This window comes from Salmo trutta, unplaced genomic scaffold (genome assembly GCF_901001165.1).
Source record: "Salmo trutta unplaced genomic scaffold, fSalTru1.1, whole genome shotgun sequence".
Classification (NCBI taxonomy): domain Eukaryota; kingdom Metazoa; phylum Chordata; class Actinopteri; order Salmoniformes; family Salmonidae; genus Salmo; species Salmo trutta.
This window is the reverse complement of record NW_021822906.1, coordinates 67,538-89,802: the sequence shown is the minus strand read 5'-3', so window position 1 is coordinate 89,802 and position 22,265 is coordinate 67,538. Positions and strand designations below refer to the sequence as shown.

At 42.2% G+C, this 22,265-nt stretch overlaps 1 protein-coding gene across 4 annotated transcripts; it reads left to right on the top strand.

The window, feature by feature from the left end:
* The first annotated feature begins 15,613 nt into the window (after positions 1 to 15,613).
* On the top strand, positions 15,614 to 20,906 carry LOC115186306 (uncharacterized). Of its 4 annotated transcripts, XM_029745982.1 has the most exons (8): positions 15,614 to 16,718; positions 16,845 to 16,927; positions 18,922 to 18,986; positions 19,085 to 19,159; positions 19,454 to 19,537; positions 19,702 to 19,992; positions 20,336 to 20,591; positions 20,724 to 20,906. In XM_029745982.1, exons 3-8 carry the CDS (start codon positions 18,948 to 18,950, stop codon positions 20,738 to 20,740), a joined length of 762 nt encoding a protein of 253 aa, XP_029601842.1. In that variant the 5' UTR covers positions 15,614 to 16,718; positions 16,845 to 16,927; positions 18,922 to 18,947; the 3' UTR covers positions 20,741 to 20,906. The 4 variants fall into 4 exon arrangements, with proteins under 4 accessions (XP_029601842.1, XP_029601844.1, XP_029601841.1 ...); XM_029745984.1 differs by having other exon boundaries at positions 15,614 to 16,927; positions 19,720 to 19,992; XM_029745981.1 differs by having other exon boundaries at positions 15,614 to 16,927.
* The last annotated feature ends 1,359 nt before the right edge of the window (positions 20,907 to 22,265 follow it).

Genomic DNA, 22,265 nt, shown 5'->3' with positions numbered 1-22,265 from the left:
ATTATGCATGATTTAATATGAAACCCAGCCTCCCGAGTGGCACAGTGGACTTAGGCGCTGCATCGCAGTTGCTAGCTGTGCCGCTATAGATCCTGGTTCGGCTGCGACCCGGAGACCCATGGGTTGGCGCACAATTGTCCCAGCGTCGTCCTGGTTAGGGGAGGGTTTGTCCGGCAGGGATGTCCTTGTCCCATTGCGCTCTAGCAACTCCTGTGGCGGGCCGGGCGCATGCATGCTGACACGGTCGCCAGGTGTATGGTGTTTCCTCCGACACATTGGTGTGGCTGGCTTCCGGGTTAAGCGGGCATTGTGTCAGGAAGCAGTCTAGCTTGGCAGGGTCGTGTTTCAGAGGACCCATGGCTCTCTACCTTCGCCTTTCCCGACTCTGTAGGGAGTTGCAGCGATGAGACAAGACTAACTACCAATTGGATACCACGAAAATTGGGATGATAAAGGGGTTAAAATATATAATATGAAACCCTGTTATACTTTATTTGGCACTTAATAGGCACTTATTGTAGTCATTTTTTAAATTTAATCTCTTCAGATGGGAAACCGTTTTTTATTTTCATTTTTATACATTTGAATATGGTCTTTATAACAGAAGGTAAAATTAGGTTAACTTTTATTTATGAATATAAACTGGCAATATTCTAGTGGCCAATCTTCGTTGCAATAGGCCCATGAAATAATATCAGCTTTTATGATGCTGGTAAAGATAGTACCTTTACAGACGGCCCCTAACTGTGCAGTATAGCCTATAGGTTATACACTGAGTGTATAAAATAATAAGGACACCTTCCTAATATTTAGTTAGCCCCCAACCCCCTTTTGTCCTCAGAACAGCTTCAATTTATCGGGGCATGGATTCTACAAGGTGTTGAAAGCGTTCCACAGGGATGCAGGCCCAGGTTGAAGCCAATGCTTCCCACAGTTGTCAAGTTGGCTGGATGTCCTTTGGTTGGTGGAACATGAGCGTGAAAAACCCATCAGTGTTGCAGTTCTTGACACAAACCGGTGTGCCTGGCACCTACTACCATACTCCGTTCAAAGGTACTTAAATCTTTTGTCTTCACCCTCTGAATGGCAGACATACACTATCCATGTCTCAATTGTCTCCAGGCTTAAAAATCATTCTTTAACCTGTCCTGTCCCCTTCATCTACAAGTGAAATCAATAAGGGATCATAGCTTTCACTTGGATTCACCTGGTCAGTCTGTCATGGAAATAGCAGGTGTCTTTAATGCTTTGTACGCTTAGTGTAAATTTCACAATAATTATACATTTTTGGATTTTGTTATGTAGCCTATTGTTGTCACTTTATTGAACCTGCCTGCAACCCACCCGCCTGGGGACTGCGGGTTATGAGACAATCCCGGCATCACTAGTTTGCATGTTCTGCAGCCTTGTAAAGATAGGGAGAGGATGACTGGGATGCAGTTTGGCATTTATTGTCATGAATCTTGCCCTGGCGGCAGTTCTGCAAAGTGGTCACAAGCTGGCACAGGCATAAAGCAATAATATCTGATTTTTAACCTAACCCTAACCACACTGCTAATCCTTACCTTAAATTAAGTCCATAAAACACAATTATTTTCCACAAATATTTAAGATATAGCCAATTTTGGCTTTGCAGCTGCCATATCTAGAGGAAATTGCGCAGTTCTGCCTCCAGAGCAGTATTCATGACAAACGTCAAGCTGCGACTGGTTGAGGGAATGTAAAATCGGTAACGAAATTGTTTTGACAATTAACATACTTTTTATTATGAAAAGTACAATATATCCATGTACACATCAGATAGCTGCTCTTTCTCTGCTACCTCATTCTATTTCTCTAGTCTAGTATTCCCTGTTTATGTTCCTCGTCTCCCTCCTCTATTTCCCCACCCTTTCCTCAGACTCTTCTTTTTCTTTTCCTCCTCCTTACTTTCTCCAACATTTTCCATCGGTTGCATCTTACTGGCCTTTTCTTGCTTCTCTGCTTTTTTGGACAAGGAGATAAAGTAATGTAAGCTTATGGGTTCTCTTCTCTTGAGCTACTATATCTAGAGCTATGCTATACTGTAGGAGGATATATGGCCAATATACCCTTCTTGTATTTCCTCCCACCTGTGGGGCCACTCCTGCCATTTCCTGGAGCCGCTTCCTGCCGGTCTGGCCCAGGTTGGTGATGGGGGCCAGGCGAGGCATGTGGCGGTATGGGAAGTTCTCTGTAGCGGACGGAGTGATAATGACAGGGCTGAGAGGAGTCCGAGGCCTTGGGACATTCTCTGGGGAGGGAGGTGCCACAGCAGAGGGCAGGGCCACAGCAGAGGGCAGGGCCACAGCAGAGGGCAGGGCCACAGCAGAGGGCAGGGCCACAGCAGAGGGCAGGGCCACAGCAGAGGGCAGGGCCACAGCAGAGGGCAGGGCCACAGCAGAGGGCAGGGCCACAGCAGAGGGCAGGGCCACAGCAGAGGGCAGGGCCCGTAGGGCTTCAGCCAGGGTCCGGGGTGCTGAGGTCACAAGAGGAGAGAGGCCAGTGTTGCCAGACACAGGACCAGAGACCTTCACTGGGCTTTGTAGGACCAGAAAGTAAAGTAAAATATCAGGACAATGCTACGTTAAAAACAATCTGTACATATACTTTATAACTAAACTATACACATTGCAGATACATGACTACACTCAATAAGTAGGAGTAACTTACAAAGCTCTGGACATTGTTATTTTTTTATGACTTGAGGAGACTGTTCTCGGCTATACTGGTTTGCATTTCTGCCATGCTGTCTATATTTTCGGCCATCTCTCCAGTGCATTTCTTGAATGCCACTTTCAACGCCCAGTTATTCAGCCAACTGTCCAGGTCTACTGCCTTCAGATCACCTTCGCTGCAGTTTCTCTTCATCTCTTGGATCAGTGCCCTCACCTCCTCACCCATCCTCTTGAGCTCCCTAGCCACGTCTTCATCCCTCAGTCTCTCCTTCCTCCTCCCCATCCACTTCGCAATCCATCCTCTACAGCATCCCTCATTCTTCTTCTGCCTCTCTTGGTTGATGTCCTGACCGTCATTGAGCGTCTTCAGGCCCCGTTTGAGTTCTATTGAGGTCAGGTTTTTCTTTAATCCGCCTCAGGCTCTCCTCTTTGATGTTGGTCCACTCTGTCTTCTTGTCCAGCTGATGCCTGCAGGGCCGGACAGTGGTGACCACCTCCATCTGGCATGACACCTTCTTCAGGGCACTCACAGAGGCAGGGAGGAGGATGTTGAACTTGTCCACAATAATCTCTACAGACATGGGGTCAAACCGTTGAGATGTGACACACACACACAAATTTAAAAGATGCCTACCAGTCGATGGTCCTTCAGTGGTCCTTGTGGTTCATTTGGAGGCTCTGGACTGTCCTCAGAAGGGGCATCATTGCCATCATCAAGCTGTGTGTCAGTGAGCTAGCTGGTCATAGTCCATTCTCCACATTCACTGAGAGGTGCTCAGAAATGTGTGTGGGGGAGGAGATAGACAGATCATCCTCGTCCATATCCCTCACTTCAAGCTTTGTCACCTTTCCATTCTCAACTTTCAGTGGTGGTGTCCTCCTTTCATGATCCTCATCATCACACTGTGTATCAGAGTCAACTAGTCAGAGACCATCCTCCTCACAGTGATGTCACTCAACAAAGACATGGACGGTAGGGTACAACTCTTACCTCCGATTCACAGTCAGTGAAGGAGTAGATGGAAAAGTCATCAGAACTGGAGGATGAGGTCACATCATATTTTCTCTCCATCAGCCGAGTCACCCTTCCAGACTGAGGAGACAGAGAAAGGCATGTACTCATGGCAGCCATAGAATACACTGGCATTGACCCTCAAGGAAATGTAGAATATGTAGGCAATCCAACATGGCTGTACAAGTAGTGAGTAATACATGGGTAACTGAAAATGCAATAAATGCAACTCCCATAACATTAGGGGTGGGGCTAAAGACCTTCCATAGTATAGGATTCTTTAGCATCTCGAATGGATGATTGTCAATTCAACCAAGCCAACCAAAATGGCCATAGATCAATCTCTTGATTCATATCTGTTGTGTCTCTATGGGAACAGCAGAGATGACCTGGCTGAGAGGCTCTGGATTGATGTTCCATTCATCCCCAGATGTTTGGTCCTGCCCATAGCTCACAATGATTGGCTGTAAACAGTAAAGAAGGAATTAAACACTGCTTTGCTTATTGCAGAATGCATAACTAATGTGCATGTGTTATTGATTTCAGTTCGGATATGACTTAAAGGCTTTGTTCTTCTGTGCATCTTGCCGGTTGGCCACATCACAGAATCAGGGATGCTAACCCTCACTGGATTCAACCGTCAACACATCACTCAATTTAAAAGGTGATAATATAACAAAGACAGGACAGATATGTATTGTATATTTACCACATAAGGGCGGCGTCTTAAAGCTCTTTTGATTCTCTCATTATTACAATCCATTGCTTTCTGAGGGAAACATTTCCATCAATATTGGATATATATATCTATATATATATATGTGTGTGTGGTGTGTGTGTGTGTGTGTGTGTGTGTGTGTGTGTATGTATGTATGTATACACAGCTTTGGATAACATTAAGAGACCCTTGCACAATTGTCAGTTTCTCTGGTTTTACTATTTATAGGTATGTGTTTGGGTAAAAGTGAAAATTTTTTGTTTTCTTCTATAAACTGCTGACAACATTTCTCCCAAATTCCAAATAAAAATATTGTCATTTAGAGCATTTATTTGCAGAAAATGACAAGTGGATCAAATAACAAAAAAGATGCAGTTGTCAGACCTCGAAATAATACTAATATTTTAACTTAGGAAGAGTTCTGAAATCAATATTTGGTGGATTAACCCTGATTTTCAATCCACAGCTTTCATGCGTCTTGGCATGCTCTCCACCAGTCTTTTACGTTGGTGTTGGGTGACTTGATGCCATCCTGGCGCAAAATTCTTTGTTTGATAGCTTGTGACCATCCATCTTCCTCTTGATCACATTCCAGAGGTTTTCAATGGGGTTCAGGTCTGGAGATTGGGCTGGCCATGACAGGGTCTTGATCTGGTGGTCCCTCCATCCACACCTTGATTGAACTTAGCTGTGTGGCATGGAGCATTGTCCTACTTGAAAAAGCAATCCTCAGAGTTGGGGAACATTGTCTGAGCAGAAGGAAGACCTCTTTTTGCAGGTCATTTGATATCATCCTACAGTTGTTGAGTGACATTCGAATGAGTTGGCAGTCATCCCAGTCAGTGGAGAGTCGTTTTCACCGTCTGCCAGTCTGTAGCTTTGTTGTCCCCAATGTCTGCTGCTTGGCCTTGTTCTTTTACCTTTATTTAACTTGGCAAGTCAGTTAAGAACAAATTCTTATTTTCAATGACAGCCTAGGAACAGATTTTTACCTTGTCAGCTCAGTAATTCAATCTTGTAACCTTCCGGTTTACTAGTCCAACGCTCTAACCACTAGCTACCTGCCACCCCTATGAACCACTGTCTTTGAAATTTTAAGGATAGAAGTAATCTGACGCTTACTGTATCCCTCTGCCAGTAAAGCCAGAATTGAACCCTTTTTTTCCTTAATCAAAACTTCCTTTTCAACTCTTTTTGACATGGTCAATAGTTATTTTTAGCTTCCAATACTTTGAGGTACTACTAGCACTGTGTTTGCCATCCAGCTGTTCCTATTGCCAAGAGGATAATGATGACCACAGCAGTGGTTTTTATACTTTTCCTCGTTAAATAAGGTTTGGTTCAGGTGATCACCTGATCAGTACCTCATTCAGCAGAATGAGGTGTGCCTGTGTTTGGAAATCAACAGACACTGGAATGGAATGGCTGCCATACATGTAGAGATGCTTATTTAAGAAACATTTGCAGTGGTCTCTTTAGTTTTTTTACAGAGTTGTGTGTATATGTGGTACCCTGTATATATATACCGGTTGGGAAGGCTGTGCACCAAAAGGCCAAAGGTTACCTGCAACAACCTGAGTGAAGAAGAGATTGTACAGATGAAATCAAATCGGAACACAGTTTATTGTAGTGAATAATGCTTGGTTACATCATAATACGTCACAGCTTCATGACTGCATAATACATCGTAAGAAAAAGGCTTGTTTGGAGCCTAACTGGTGGTATTGTCTTCTCACTGGTTGTAGCTAGATGAATAACGAAATGATGTGCATATTTCCTACTGACTGAGTAATGGTTGTATCGATGGTTGGTTGTGACGTTTTACAGATGGCCAAGAGGATATCAATAGGAAGAAACCATTCCTTGACATTTTTGTTTCATTTTGCACATTGAGTAGTAACAAGCATTAAGGGACCACAATGGAAGTCGTTGACTTTATTGTGTTGTCCCTGACACATTTTATTTTATTAAACTGTCAAATATATCTATCTCGCTTTCTATCAAACTCAAATGGGCTGTTGAGGACTCTGATCATCACATTTCAGGCACAAGCCAGCAGGTGGCAGTGTCTTTAAATGCAGCACTGCCTTAGTGCACTTCATGATCTACGCATCAAATAACTTTGGTTGTGAAGGTGATTAATAAAAATACATTTAAAAAAAGTGATTAATCCAAATGCGGAAGTCCATTACATTTGCTTTGGTTTAGCAATCTATCAACTCCCTCCCTGTCTTAGCTAAAGTGCTGTGCAATATTGGAGGACAGGTGTCGTAACTGAAATGTTTGTATTGTGCTTGATTATCCACTGGTATTAGTTTGACAAATATGTACTGAGCATCAAATCAGTTTTGAAAGATGTTGTGGTGGAAGAATTTGGGGTGAGCTGTTGTAACTTCTCAAGGGATATGTTCTGTGTTGGACTGTGATGTTATGCGTTTCATAGACTACTTGTATGTCTGCACCCTAACACAAGGCCATTGTGTTCCAGAACTATTGATGTATAGAAGAACTGTTGTGTAAACAATATGATTGTATTATCACCTCCCACTATATAAGGGACATGTAACCATTTCTTCCTTGCTGTGAAATTAGAGGTGGATCTCCTCTGCTGCTGCTTGTATTAAATATGTTTATTATATTGTTAAATAGTCTCTGCCTTTAATCTTTGGATCGAATTTTCCACAACTGTAATTCAGAGGTTCAAGAGTTTTACTCCTGAGTTGAGGTTAACGAGTGTCATTGTTGCTGTTATTATAGTGTAATTTGTTTTCTTTATTGTCATTACATATTTCAGGTTATCAGAGGATGCCTTCAGTCTTGGAACTAAAGTTTTTGGCAATGGGCATGGTAAATTAGCAAGGAGGGACTGGGTGATTTAAGAATCATATGCTCGGTAGCTAGCTAGCTACTTTGTATGGGACTGTTGTAACGTTATCTAGCTTGCTACAACTTGTAGTTAAAGTTAATGACGTAACATATGGTGCCAGTAGGCTACAGCAGCAAGCTAGAGCACAACACATCAATGCCGCTGATGTCTGTCAAGCCGTTAATTTCAGTTTTAATCCTCTCTTCTTTCTTTGTGGTACACAAGCTCATCACATACTCCTTCCACCACAAGCATTGGGGTTCTGGTGCTCCTCTGGTGGGATTGAGAAGAGTGTGGACACTGTTTGGTTCCTCCTCATATTTCACCTGCTCTCTATCAGTGCAGGGGTGTTGTACACCATCCTGGGGCTGGTACTGTTTGGTGCATCTGCCCAGAATCAAGTGGAGGGGTTAGTTCCTGTATCCCTCTCCCGTATGGTTAAGAGCTTTGTTTTGGGGGTCAGTGTACCCATGTTAGCCCTGCCCTGGCTGTTTCTGCTCATAACATTTTTGTTCCCACACACTGTCTTCCTCTGCAATGTCATCATCACATTCCAAATAACTGATGCACTCTGCGTTCGCCAGTTTCCTCCAACACATTGATGCGGCTGGCTTCTGTGTGAAGAAGCAGTGCGGCTTGGCAGGGTTGTGTTTCGGAGGACGCATGGCTCTCGACCTTTGCCTTTTCCAAGTCCGTAGGGGAGTTGCAGAGATGGGACAAGACTGTAACTACCAATTGGATATCACGAAAAATTGATTAAATCACCAAAACATTTTTATAATAATTGGTCGTTGTGCACAGTAAAGAGAAGCCATAAATTACTACCTATTTTGCATAAACAACTGGATCAAGTGGTAAGAGTCATGTAACAGGTCATGATGGAACACGTTATTCGATATCAGTAATGCAAGAGAAAAATTTCAAAGGCACACAAATGAACATGAACCCTGCCATATCACTACTGTCTTGTTTTGTACTCTTTGTACAAATAATAAATGCAGTACTACAGGATATTTCTTAACGTAGCTCTTTATAGCTAGCTACAACTTGCATGTTCACTTATCTCCAACCATGATCAACTGACCATGACCTAACCCTCTGGGTGGTCTTAACCAATCATAGCACAGTATGATACGGCGGTAAAATGCATCCAATTATAATTCAGTATGTTTACACATATGAATATTCCAACTACAATAGTTTTAGGGGTTTCTCTATTAAAAGAAACACCAAAAGGACTGCTGAACATCACCCTTATATCATCCACTTCATTCCATTTCATATAGTTAATGTTCAGCAGAACCTCAAGTTGAAGTAAATATTTTGTATTGGACCTCCAACCATCAGCATTGAAAGACACCTAGATAAAATACTTACTGAGTGGTATAGTAGTAGGTGCCAGGTGCATCGGTTTGACTGTGTCAAGAACTGCAATGCTACTGGGTTTTTCACGCTCAACAGTTTCCCATGTGTATCAAGAATGGTCCACCACCCAAAGGACATCCAGACAACTTGACTACTGTGGGAAGCATTGGAGACAACATGGGCCAGCATCTCTGTGGAACACTTTCAACACCTTGTAGAGTCCATGCCTGATGAATTGAGGCTGTTCTTTAATATTGGTGAGGTGTTCCTAATGTTTTGTATACTACACACCAGAGGTAGTGATTATCAGAACACACATAAATTACAGTTAATAGACGTTTTCATGTTGTACTGAAAGTGCACATATAACCAACACATATTGCATTGCCTATATGCTGTGGTAGTGTCCATCTAATCGTAACTAGTTGGCACTAAGCCTTAGTCTGAGAGCGTGAGAAAAAAAACACCTGGACACTTTTACAGTTTACCACCACTTAATCTAAGACCTATTCTTTAATGAACCGATGAAAAACAAGGCTCAATTACTAAATAGTTACTGCAATTTAAATGTATAAATTTAACAATACATGGTACAATATGAATGTGCTACAAGTATGTATATTTTACTCTAATCTTACTCTTCTCTCTGTATTTACACAACTTTCCTAGGGCATCTGAATAGGCAGCCATGTTGAATTTTGTAAATACATTTACAGACTGCAAATATAGAATGCTTTCAATGCCTTACATTTGAAGACTTAATATACATGATAAAATGCCTTGTGAGGATCTTCACAGCATGATACACGTCCTGATGAATTATTTAATTTCATAATCACCTCTGTTTTTGCCTAGTTACACTTACAATTGTACAATCGAGTTTGCGAATGTACAATTTGCCCCATAATTCAATTTGCGATGATGATCCGCTAAGCAAAGTCAGCCAAAACTTAAAACCAACATTAATATGGAGAAGTCAACGTACAAGTGTAAGTAGAAACAAATGTAAATAAAAAAAACTCCTAATCCCCAAAATGGAGAATGAAACAATATTTCTATTTTTGAGAATGTGGGAATGGTCCGTGGACACTTAAGGGACAGTCATGTCAAGTGTGTTTCATTTGGTGATCTCATGAAGGACAGGAAACACACTTTACTGTATCTCTTAAAGTGTACATTTCCCAGCTGTCCGTTTTACAGCTGAATGTTGTATAAGATGAATGAATAAGTATCAGAATACTTTTGAAAAGATAACAATGTGATTTAGTCTTCTAAATCAGAATTGGTTGTTTTATGGTATTTATGCACAGTCAGTAGCCACGCCCAGGTGACCACAAACATGATGAGATGGCCCCTTTTCTACCCAAGTATAAAAGCCCCCGTGACGCTATTCACACCAGACCAGGCAAACCACGGTGTAAGCTAAGGTTGCAAATGGTTGAATTTCTAAGACCATACAGCGTGTAGCGTTGGTTACACGGCTAGAAATGGTTAAACTCTAAAACATTGCCACAGAAGGAGCAAATGTTATACGAGGCCTTTTCAGTCTGCAGCTGGAAATGTACGTAGCCTAGGACGAAGAATACCGACAACCGCCGAAACATCTATTCTATGCCACAACATGGGTATGCCTGACGTATCCACTAGGAACGCAACCAGAGACTTTTCTGTCGACTCCCTCCAGCAGATGGACCGGCGACAACAGAGAGAATCAAATCAAATTTATTTATATAGCCCTTCGTATATCAGCTGAAATCTCTAAGTGCTGTACAGAAACCCAGCCTAAAACCCCAAACAGCAAGCAATGCATGTGAAAGAAGCACGGTGGCTAGGAAAAACTCCCTAGGAAAAACTCCCTAGAAAGGCCAAAAACCTAGGAAGAAACCTAGAGAGGAACCAGGCTATGAGGGGTGGCCAGTCCTCTTCTGGCTGTGCTGGGTGGATATTATAACAGAACATGGTCAAGATGTTAAAATGTTCATAAATGACCAGCATGGTCAAATAATAATAATCATAGTAGTTGTCGAGGGTGCAACAAGCACGTCCAGTGAGCAGGTCAGGGTTCTGTAGCCGCAGGCAGAACAGTGGGAACTGGAGCAGCAGCATGGCCAGGTGGACTGGGGACAGCAAGGAGTCATCATGCCAGGTATTCCCGAGGCATGGTCCTAGGGCTCAGGTCCTCCGAGAGAAAGAAAGAAAGAGAGAAAGAGAATTAGAGAGAGCATATTTAAATTCACACAGGACACCGGATAAGACAAGAGAATACTCCAGATGTAACAGACTGACCCTAGCCCCCCGACACAAACTACTGCAGCATAAATACTGGAGGCTGAGACAGGAGGGATCAGAAGACACTGTGGCCCCATCCGATGATACCCCCGGACAGGGCCAAACAGGCAGGATTTAACCCCACCCACTTTGCCAAAGCACAGCCCCCACACCACTAGAGGGATGTCTACAACCACCAACTTACCGTCCGAAGACAAGGCCGAGTATAGCCCACAAAGATCTCCGCCATGGCACAACCCAAGGGGGGGGCGCCAACCCAGACAGGAAGACCACGTCAGTGACTCAACCCACTCAAGTGACGCACCCCTCCCATGGACGGCATGGAAGAACACCAGTAAGTCAGTGACTCAGCCCCTGTAATAGGGTTAGAGGCAGATAATCCCAGTGGAAAGAGGGGAACCTGCAAGGCAGAGACAGCAAGGGCGGTTCGTTGCTCCAGCCTTTCCGTTCACCTTCACACTCCTGGGCCAGACTATACTTAATCATAGGACCTACTGAAGAGATAAGTCTTCAGTAAAGACTTAAAGGTTGAGACTGAGTCTGCGTCTCTCACATGGGTAGGCAGACCATTCCATAAAAATGGAGCTCTATAGGAGAAAGCCCTACCTCCAGCCGTTTGCTTAGAAATTCTAGGGACAATTAGGAGGCCTGCGTCTTGTGACCGTAGCGTACGTGTAGGTATGTACGGCAGGACCAAATCGGAAAGATAGGTAGGAGCAAGCCCATGTAATGCTTTGTAGGTTAGCAGTAAAACCTTGAAATCAGCCCTTGCCTTAACAGGAAGCCAGTGTAGGGAGGCTAGCACTGGAGTAATATGATCAATTTTTTTGGTTCTAGTCAGGATTCTAGCAGCCGTATTTAGCACTAACTGAAGTTTGTTTAGTGCTTTATCCGGGTAGCCGGAAAGTAGAGCATTGCAGTAGTCCAGCCTAGAAGTAACAAAAGCATGGATTAATTTCTCTGCGTCAATTTTGGACAGAAAGTTTCTGATTTTTGCAATGTTACGTAGTTGGAAAAAAGCTGTCCTTGAAACAGTCTTGATATGTTCTTCAAAAGAGAGATCAGGGTCCAGAGTAACGCCGAGGTCCTTCACAGTTTTATTTGAGACGACTGTACAACCATCCAGATTAATTGTCAGATTCAACAGAAGATCTCTTTGTTTCTTGGGACCTAGAACAAGCATCTCTGTTTTGTCCGAGTTTAAAAGTAGAAAGTTTGCAGCCATCCACTTCCTTATGTCTGAAACACAGGCTTCTAGCGAGGGCAATTTGGGGCTTCACCATGTTTCATTGAAATGTACAGCTGTGTGTCGTCCGCATAGCAGTGAAATTTAACATTATGTTTTCGAATGACATCCCCAAGAGGTAAAATATATAGTGAAAACAATAGTGGTCCTAAAACGGAACCTTGAAGAACACCGAAATGTACAATTGATTTGTCAGAGGACAAACCATTCACAGAGACAAACTGATATCTTTCCGACAGATAAGATCTAAACCAGGCCAGAACTTGTCCATGTAGACCAATTTGGGTTTCCAATCTCTCCAAAAGAATGTGGTGATCGATGGTATCAAAAGCGGCACTAAGATCTAGGAGCACGAGGACAGATGCAGAGCCTCGGTCTGACGTCATTAAAAGGTCATTTACCACCTTCACAAGTGCAGTCTCAGTGCTATGATGGGGTCTAAAACCAGACTGAAGCGTTTCGTATACATTGTTTGTCTTCAGGAAGGCAGTGAGTTGCTGTGCAACAGCTTTTTCTAAAATTTTTGAGAGGAATGGAAGATTCGATATAGGCCGATTAGTTTTTTTATAATTTCTGGGTCAAGATTCGGCTTTTTCAAGAGAGGCTTTATTACTGCCACTTTTAGTGAGCTTGGTACACATCCGGTGGATAGAGAGCCGTTTATTATGTTCAACATAGGAGGGCCAAGCACAGGAAGCAGCTCTTTCAGTAGTTTAGTTGGAATAGGGTCCAGTATGCAGCTTGAAGGTTTGGAGGCCATGATTATTTTCATCATTGTGTCAAGAGATATAGTACTAAAACACTTTAGTATCTCCCTTGATCCTAGGTCCTGGCCTAGGTCCTGGCAAACAACAACATGTTAAGTAACCCATGTATGAACTAATTGTGAGTGTGTTTTATGTAATTCTATGATTGATTAAGTTAGTAAATAAATCATTAAGCCAATTTGTATATTGCTGATTCATGATACTGTGATAGGGTTCGTGCAGATATCCAAGGGTTTGCGACATTCAGTAATAACACTGATGAGGTAATGAAATTCAATAATAAGCGACTGTTTTGATAAGATATGAAAATATCTGAGGAGTTATATTTGTGAAATTGACACTATAAACAACTTTTTTCCGTGGTGCCCCGACTTCCTCGTTAAAGTTACATGATTAGTTTTATCGCGTAGTAAAATTACACATAGAGAATGGATTTGATAATATACAGTCTTCACATTTAATGATAGTCAACGACACTAAAGCATATAACCTTCCTTACATCACTTATACATTGCAATTTTCGATTTACCTGATACAGTAGGATGGCTAACATTCGATGTCTGCTAGGGCGTTGTCTTCTAGCCAAGATATGAAATGCAATCATAATTGACTAGCGCATAAGGCACACACAACAGTTCCATGATGACTGAAAACACAACCGTGGGATGAACAGCTGATACATTTCCTGGCGGCCCATTTAAAATTGAATAATTCTTCCCTCGCCCCTTGCCCTGTTGGTTTTAGAACTTTATTTTTGTGTGCTGTTAGCAAGGCAAATTTAAATAAATTACACAAACTCCAGTAGCTAGCTAGCTAACGTTACCAGCGCGAGTGTGCAGTTATCTCCTCCAGAATGGTAGAATGGCCAACACTGCCGAAAATGTTGTGGATTTCTTTGGTTGAAGAACCCCTTTCATTCTCTGGGGTACACGCAGGGGCGAAAATCTGATATCAACTTTGGAGGGGACAATTACATTACATTTTCTCAAGAGCAATTCCTGAAGGGGACACCAAAATTAGTACTGTAACACATAGCCTACGTTGTAATATGGTAAATGTATATTGAGGAACCAAAGAAATAAGGTGTTTGCCGTACTCCTAACTACCGGTACCCAAAACTACACAACTAATCACAGCAATACCATTGCCTTTAACAAATCTTAGTTCAGTCACCAGTTTAAGTTGAGAGTGGGGGTATCCATGGCATTTTCCAATTATGTTCCTATTTTACAAGTCCAAAAAATTGAGAACCTTTCATAATGTTGCCAAACAATGACTCAACAAACTTACCTGAGACTCCCTGTCTCTGCCAGTCTGTCCCTGCATATCTGTCCCCAACACTGCGGTCTGTGTGCCATCTGTTGCCTGCTCTGCCTAATGACATCATTGTGTAACATTTCCATTAGAATTTCATTTCTTTCTTATGAACATTTTATCAACTAGTCTTTGAGATATTAGGCTACTAGGGTTCTTACTTTGCGTTTTGGTGTACTGAAAAATACTCTGATGTCCGTCTTTTTTCTGCCATTTTTCTTCCTGGCTGGCTACACACACACACAGTGTGTAGGTTATTTACAGTAGGAGATGGGCTTCTATCTTATCTTCTATCATTCTATATGGGCTTCAATCTAAAAGGTAGCTAGCAAATGTGAAATTGATTGCAGTGACAAGAGATGACAGCTGTATGAGTTCACCATTTACACAACATATGCTGCAACCTTTTGTAATTTTAATCGTTTGTTTCATATTGGCTGGCTTCCAACAATAGCTGAATTTGCAAAGCTAGTGAGCACCAATTCCGTTTCAGTGGTGTTTGCTATAATCTTTGCTACCCGGGTTAAATAAAGGTGAAATTAAATAAATAAATAAAAGTTCCCTTGCAACAATTTAGCTTTTGCAATGAGACCATTAAATATATTTAAGACAATGGTAGAAGAGAGTGTAGTTCTGTTCAGTTTGGACTTCAGTTTATCGCTAACCTTATCACAGGGACTTTGAAGCACTAACTTACATCTGCATGCTGATCTTGGAATAAATTGACGATAGCAAAGATTCCATTTTTGACGACGCCACATAAATGGAATAGGTACTAGCTACCTTAATAGTTAATATTTGCGCTTTAGCTCTGCAAATTCAGCTAGTGTGTGTGTGAACCCTGCCAACATAGAACAAAACATTCCATCTTTGACGACGCCACATAAATGGAATAGGTACTAGCTACCTTAATAGTTAATATTTGCGCTTTAGCTCTGCAAATTCAGCTAGTGTGTGTGTGAACCCTGCCAACATAAAACAAAACATGGCGCGATTGACTGGATTAACCTCACGTCAGTTACGTGCATTGAGTGCCTTTCAGACAGTAGATACGAACCCTCTGTTACCTTGCCAACTAAGGAACTGGCAGTGGATCAAACCATTGTGAGGCAAAGGGTGGGGGGTCGCAATCTTTTGAAACTTAAAAACACGCTATTAAGTGTCTATAATCAGCACAATTGCTTTCATTGCGTATTATTAATGTTATTTAAATTACATAGTTATGTTTACAGTGATATATTGGGGGGGACAAATCATATTTTTCCCAGGATGGGGGGGGTCGTGTCCCCCCCATCCCCCCTGGGATTTCCGCCCCTGGGTACACGGAAAAGGTGCGAATTAAAAGCGAGGGTCGACCTCTGCTTGAGATCAGTTTCATGAAGAAGGTGAGGGCGTTCAATACTAACTGGTATCAAAAGTATTTCTGGTTAATAGGGAGCCTTTCATCAAGTCGCCCGTATTGCCTGCATACAGCCTATACACCCTGTCATCTGATCAAGGTAAACTAATTGGTAACATGTATTTATAGTCAATTTGTGTCAGGAGAAAATGTGATCAAATTTAGTATATATAATCAAAATTGGGCTGGCTAGGCTACCTATACATTTTTAATACAAAATGATTAACTGGAATTAATCAATCAACATAATAGTGATGACAGATGTGAGTTCATTTTTTGTAAGGCCAACAGATGCATAGGCCTGCATGATGCAAACATGCATAAAGCAAGCTCAGCCCTGTGAGTTATATTGTCTATCAGTTCTTGTCTATGTGTCTGGGTAGAGGAAATCCCCCTCCTAATCTAGTCTAAATATAATTTAAATGAACAAATATAAGGTAGCTGCAGTTTGACAGGGTTTGCATCCCCCCAGGCCAGGTGTTTTTGTTTCAGGAGTTTTTTTTAAAACCTTTTGATCTGATTAGGAAAAACTGGTCCCATCATAGCCCATATAAAACCTTTTTACAAGTGATTAATCACTGTCATAGGAAAAACTCCAGGCCTCAGGGGGTAAACATTGCCTCACCTCTCTGGAACCTATTGCGCCACCAGTCTACTTGCAGTTGTCAGTTATTGTCAGGTATGTGGATGATCAGGGCTTTATTCAGGAACGTTTCTTGGGATACTTTGATGTGTGAAGTGGGTGAGATGTGCAGTCTGTTTGACTTTATGAATTTTGAGATGTCTGAGTTTAACTTCATAGAGAAACTCTTTGTCCAAACCTAAAATGGCACAGCTGTAATGGAATGTATCTGCTATTTGTATTTACAGCTTAGTCCCCTCCTGTTCCCTGATTTTAAGAGGTTATGACTACTCCACTCCACTACCACTGTCAACTTTCTCCTGTCATGAACTGAAGCCACGTCTCATGTGCCCGCTCGTCCACTGGCACATTGAATGTTTCCCCTCCAAGCACTGAGTATCCCTATCAATTTTCTCTCATTACTGTATGTAGAGTCAATCACATACGCAATCACATTATTACACATCAATGATTTTACTCCTTGCTTGGACTAATTCATTCTTAGCTCTTTTGTCTAACTGTGTAGTGTGTTACTGTTTTGTCTTTCCAGTCAAACCCTGTCCTGCACTGGTAAAGCCTCTGAACACCTCAACTCATACCCTCAATCACTGCTGTGATCTTTTCCAACTCTGTGTAAGTAGCCCTCTTATTCCCCATAATATTGTACTATAAATGTCTTTATTAAATGCTTTAGGTTAAAATAATTAGTTTTTGACGATTTTGACACTTTGTCGTCTCCGTGTGTTCCACGCCTATACCACTGGTCTCCCATCCTCCTCAGTTTTTCAAGTCAACAGCCTCCACTGATACATAGACTACCGGTCAAAAGTTTTAGAACACCTACTCATTCAAGGGCTTTTCTTTATTCTTACAATTTTCTAAATTGTAGAATAATAGTGAAGACATCAAAACTATGAAGTAAAACGTATGGAATCATGTAGTAACCAAAAAAGTGTTAAACAAATCAAAATGTATTTTATATTTGACATTCTTCAAAAGCCACCCTTTGCCTTGATGACAGCTTTGCACACTCTTGACATTCTCTCAACCAGCTTCATGAGGTTGTCACCTGGAATGCATTTCAATTAACAGGTGTGCCTTCATAAAAGTTAATTTGTGGAATTTATTTCCTTCTTAATGCGTTTGAGCCAATCAGTTGTGTTGTGACAAGGTAGGGGGCTATACAGAAGATAGCCCTATTTGGTAAAAAACTAAATCCATATTATGGCATGAACAGCTCAAATAAGCAAAGAGAAACGACAGTCCATCATTACTTTAAGACATGAAGGTCAGTCAATATGGAACATTTTAAGATCTTTAAAAGTTTCTTCAAGTGCAGTTGCAAGAACCATCAAGCGCTATGATGAAACTGCCTCTCATGAGGACCGCCACAGGAAAGGAAGACACAGAGTTACCTCTGCTGCAGAGGATAAGTTCATTAGAGTTACCAGCCTCAGAAAATGCAGCCCAAATAAATGCTTTACAGAGTTCAAGTAACAGACACACCTCAACATCAACTGTTAAAAGTAGACTGTATGAATCAGGCCTTCATGGTGTAATTGCTGCAAAGAAACCACTACTAGAGGACACCAATAATAAGAAGAGACTTGCTTGGGCCAAGAAACATGAGCAATGGACATTAGACTGGTGGAAACTTGTCCTTTGGTCTGATGAGTCCAAATTGAAGATTTATTTTGTTCCAACCGTGGTATCTTTGTGAGACGCGGTGTGGGTGAACGGATGATCTCCGCATGTGTCTTTCCCACCGTAAAGCATGGAGGAGGAGGTGTTATGGTGTGGGAGTGATTTGCTGGTGACGCTGTCTTTGATTTATTGAGAATTTAAGGCACACTTAACCAGCATGGCTACCACAGCATTCTGCAGCGATACGCCATTCCATCTGACTTGGGCTTAGTGGGACGATCATTTGTTTTTCACCAAGACAATGACCCAACACCTCCATGCTATGTAAGGGCTATTTTACCAAGAAGAAGAGTGATGGAGTGCTGTATCAGATGACCTGGCCTCCACAATCCTTGACCTCAACCAAATTGAGATGGTTTGGGATGAGTCAGACTGCAAAGTGAAGGAAAAGCAGCCAACAAGTGCTCTTCATATGTGGGAACTCCTTCAAGACTTGTAAAAGCATTCCAGGTGACGCTGGTTGAGAGAATACCAAGAGTGTGATAAGCTGTCATCAAAGCAAAGGGTGGCTATTTGAAGAATCTCAAATATAAAATATATTTACATTTATTTAACACTTTTTATGGGGTTACTACATTATTCGATATGCGTTATTTCATAGTTTTGATGTCTTCACTATTATTCTACAATGTAGAAAATAGTAAAAATAAAGAAACACCCTTGAATGAGTAGCTGTTCTAAAACTTTTAACCGGTAGTGTATATAGGGTGTGTGTGAATGTGTCAGGATGTGTTTTGTATCAATCAAATTGATGGAAATGTTTCCCTCAGAAAGCAAGATGGATTGTATTGATGAGAGAATCAAAAGAGCTTTAAAACGCCACCCTTATGTTATAAATATCAAATATGTATTTATTTTGTCCTTTTTTTGTTATATTATCTATCACCTTTTAAATTGAGTGTTGTGTTGACAATTGAAACCAGTGAGGGTGAACACCCCTGATTCTGTGATGTGGCCAACCAGCAAGATGCACAGAAGAACAAAGCCTGTAAGTCATATCCGACCTAAAAACAATAACAGATAAACATTAGTTATGCATTCTGCAATGAGTAAAGCAGTGTTTAATTCGTTCTTTACTGTTTACAGCCAATCATTGTGAGCTGTGGGCAGGACCAGGCATCTGGGGATGGATGGAACATCAATCCAGAGCCTCTCAGCCAGGTTATCTCTGCTGTTCCCATAGAGACACAACAGATAGATCAATCTGTTGATTCATATGGCCATTTTGGTTGGCTTGGTTGCATTGACAATCATCCATTCGAGATGCTAAAGAATGCTATACTATGGAAGGTCCTTGAGAGTCAATGCCAGTGTATACTATGGCTGCCATGAGTACATGCCTTTCTGTCTCCTCAGTCTGGAAGGGTGACTTGGCTGATAGAGAGAAAATATGATGAGGTGAACTCATCCTCCAATTCCGAATGGACTATGACCAGCTAGCTCTCTGACACACAGCTCGATGATGGCAATGATGCCTCTACTGAGGACAGTCCAGAGCCTCCAAAGGAACCACAAGGACCACTGAAAGACCATCGACTGGTAGGCATCTTTTTAGTGTGTGTGTGTGTGTGTGTGTGTGTGTGTGTGTGTGTGTGTGTGTCACATCTAAATGGTTTGACCCTATGTCTGTAGATATTATTGTGGCCATGTTCAACATCCTCCTCCCTGCCTCTGTCAGTTCACTGAATAAGATGTCACACCAGATTGAGGTTGTCCCCAAGGTCCGGCCCTGCAGGCAGCAGCTGGACAAGGAGACAGAGTGGACCAACACCAACGAGGAGAACCTGAGGAGGATCAAAGAAAACCTGACCTCAATAGAACTCAACCTGGAGGAAGGCCTGGAGACGCTCAATGACGGTCAGGACATCAACCAAGAGAGGCAGAAGAAGAATGAGGGATGCTGTAGAGGATGGATTGCGAAGTGGATGGAGAGGAGGAAGGAGAGACTGAGGGATGAAGACGTGGCTAGGGAGCTCAAGAGGATGGGCGAGGAGGTGAGGGCACTGATCCAAGAGATGAAGAGAAACTGCAGCGAAGGTGATCTTAAGGCAGTAGACCTGGACAGTTGGCTGAATGACTTGTAGGTTGAAAGTGGCATTCAAGAAATGCACTGGAGAGATGGCCGAAATTATAGACAGCATGGCAGAAATGCAGACCAGTATAGCCGAGAACAGGCTCCTCAAGTCATAAAAAAAGAACAATGTCCAGAGCTTTGTAAGTTACTCCTACTTATTGAGTGTAGTCATGTATCTGCAATGTGTTTAGTTATAAAGTATATCTACAGATTGTTTTTAACATAGCACTTTCCAGATATTTGACTTGTTTCTGGTCCTACAGAGCCCAGGGATGGTCTCTGGTCCTGTGTTTGGCAACACTGGCCTCTATCCTCTTGTGACCTCAGCACCCCGGACCCTGGCTGAAGCCCTACGGGCCCTGCCCTCTGCTGTGGCCCCTCCCTCCCCAGAGAATGTCCCGAGGCCTCTGACTCCTCTCAGCCCTGTCTTTATTGCTCTACCCACTACAGAGAAGTTCCCATACCGCCGTAGCTCTCGGCTGGCCCCCATAACCAACCTGAGTGAGACCGGCCCCACAGGTGAGAGGAAAAACAAGAAGGGTATATTGGCCATAAGTCCTTCTATAGTATAGCATAGCTCTAGATATAGTAGCTCAAGAGAATATACCCCATAAGCTTACATTACTTTTTCTCCTTGTCCAAAATATTCAGGAAGGGAAGGTCAATAAGAAAAACAAGGGCAAGGCCAAAAAAGTAGTGAAGCAAGAGAAGGCCAGTAAGATGCAACAGATGGGAAATGTTGGAGGAAGTAAGGAGGAGGACAAGAAAGAGGAAAAGAAGAGGTGAGGAAATAGAGGAGGGAGAAGTGGAACATAACCAGGGAATACTAGACTAGAGAATTAGAGAAATAGAATGAGGTAGCAGAGAAAGAGCAGATATCTGATGTGTAAGTGCAAACTTACGCAATAAGGCACGAGGAGGTGTGGTATATGGCCAATATATCATGGCTAAGGGCTGTTCTTATGCACAACGCAACACGGAGTACCTGGATACAGCCCTTAGCCGTGGTATATTGGCCATATACCACAAACCCCCGAGGTGCCTTATTGCTATTATTAGCTGGTTACCAACGTAATTAGAGCAGTAAAAATACATGTTTTTGTCACACCCGTGGTATATGGTCTGTTATAAACTGGGTGGTTCGAGCCCTGAATGCTGATTGGCTGACAGCCGTGGTGTATCAGACCGTATACCACAGGTATGACAAAGCATTTATTTTTACTGCTCTAATTACGTTGGTAACCAGTTCATAATAGCAAAAAGAAACCTTGGGGGTTTGTGGTATATGGCCATTATACCACGGCTAAGGGCTGTATCCAGGCACTCCGTGTCGTGTTGTACCTAAGAACAGCCCTTAGGTGTGGTATATTGACCATATAACACACCCCCTCGTGCCTTATTGCTTAAATATACCACGGCTGTCAGCCAATCAGCATTCAGGGATCGAACCACCCAGTTTATAATACTATTTATTCTCCTGTGGTTTTTGATTGACAGGTTTCTTCAGTGGCTGCTGCCCAAACTGAGATGTTCAAAGAAATAATGGCCAACTATTACTTCTACCACACACACACACACACACACACACACACACACACACACACACACACACACAGATTTTGAGTATTGGTTATTCCTACAACACACACTAACATAATTTCAGAGAGAGGAACTATGATTAGCAAAATACATATATTGGTCTCATTCTTATATTTTGAGACATGCAGCATTATAAAAAAAAAAAACGATATTGGTCTCCATCCAGCCTATGATAATGAGTTGGATTTACATGCTTAGGCTTGGAAATATATCCAGGAGAAGCAGGGTCAACACCTCTACTCATGTCATAAGTGCCATGACATCTTTAGTAACCACAGAGAGATAAGACCTCTGTCTCCACAGTCTCATCCAAAGAACAGCACCAACCTTAGGGCAGTGTCACTGGTATCCTTGGACCAAAGTGAAGAGGTGAGGGCCCCTTACTGGTCTCCTTGCAATATCTGGTCTCCCACACAGAGATGGAAATCTACACCTGTTTAGACCCTGGAGGATATGGCTTCAGATGAAAGACAGCAGAGAGATGCAGAACGTAGAAGCTTCAAACACTGTGATATGCAAATTCAGGACCATTGTACACTGAAGTGGAGCATGCATCTGGTCTGAAGCATGTCAAAAGAGTGCAAATGAACTGGG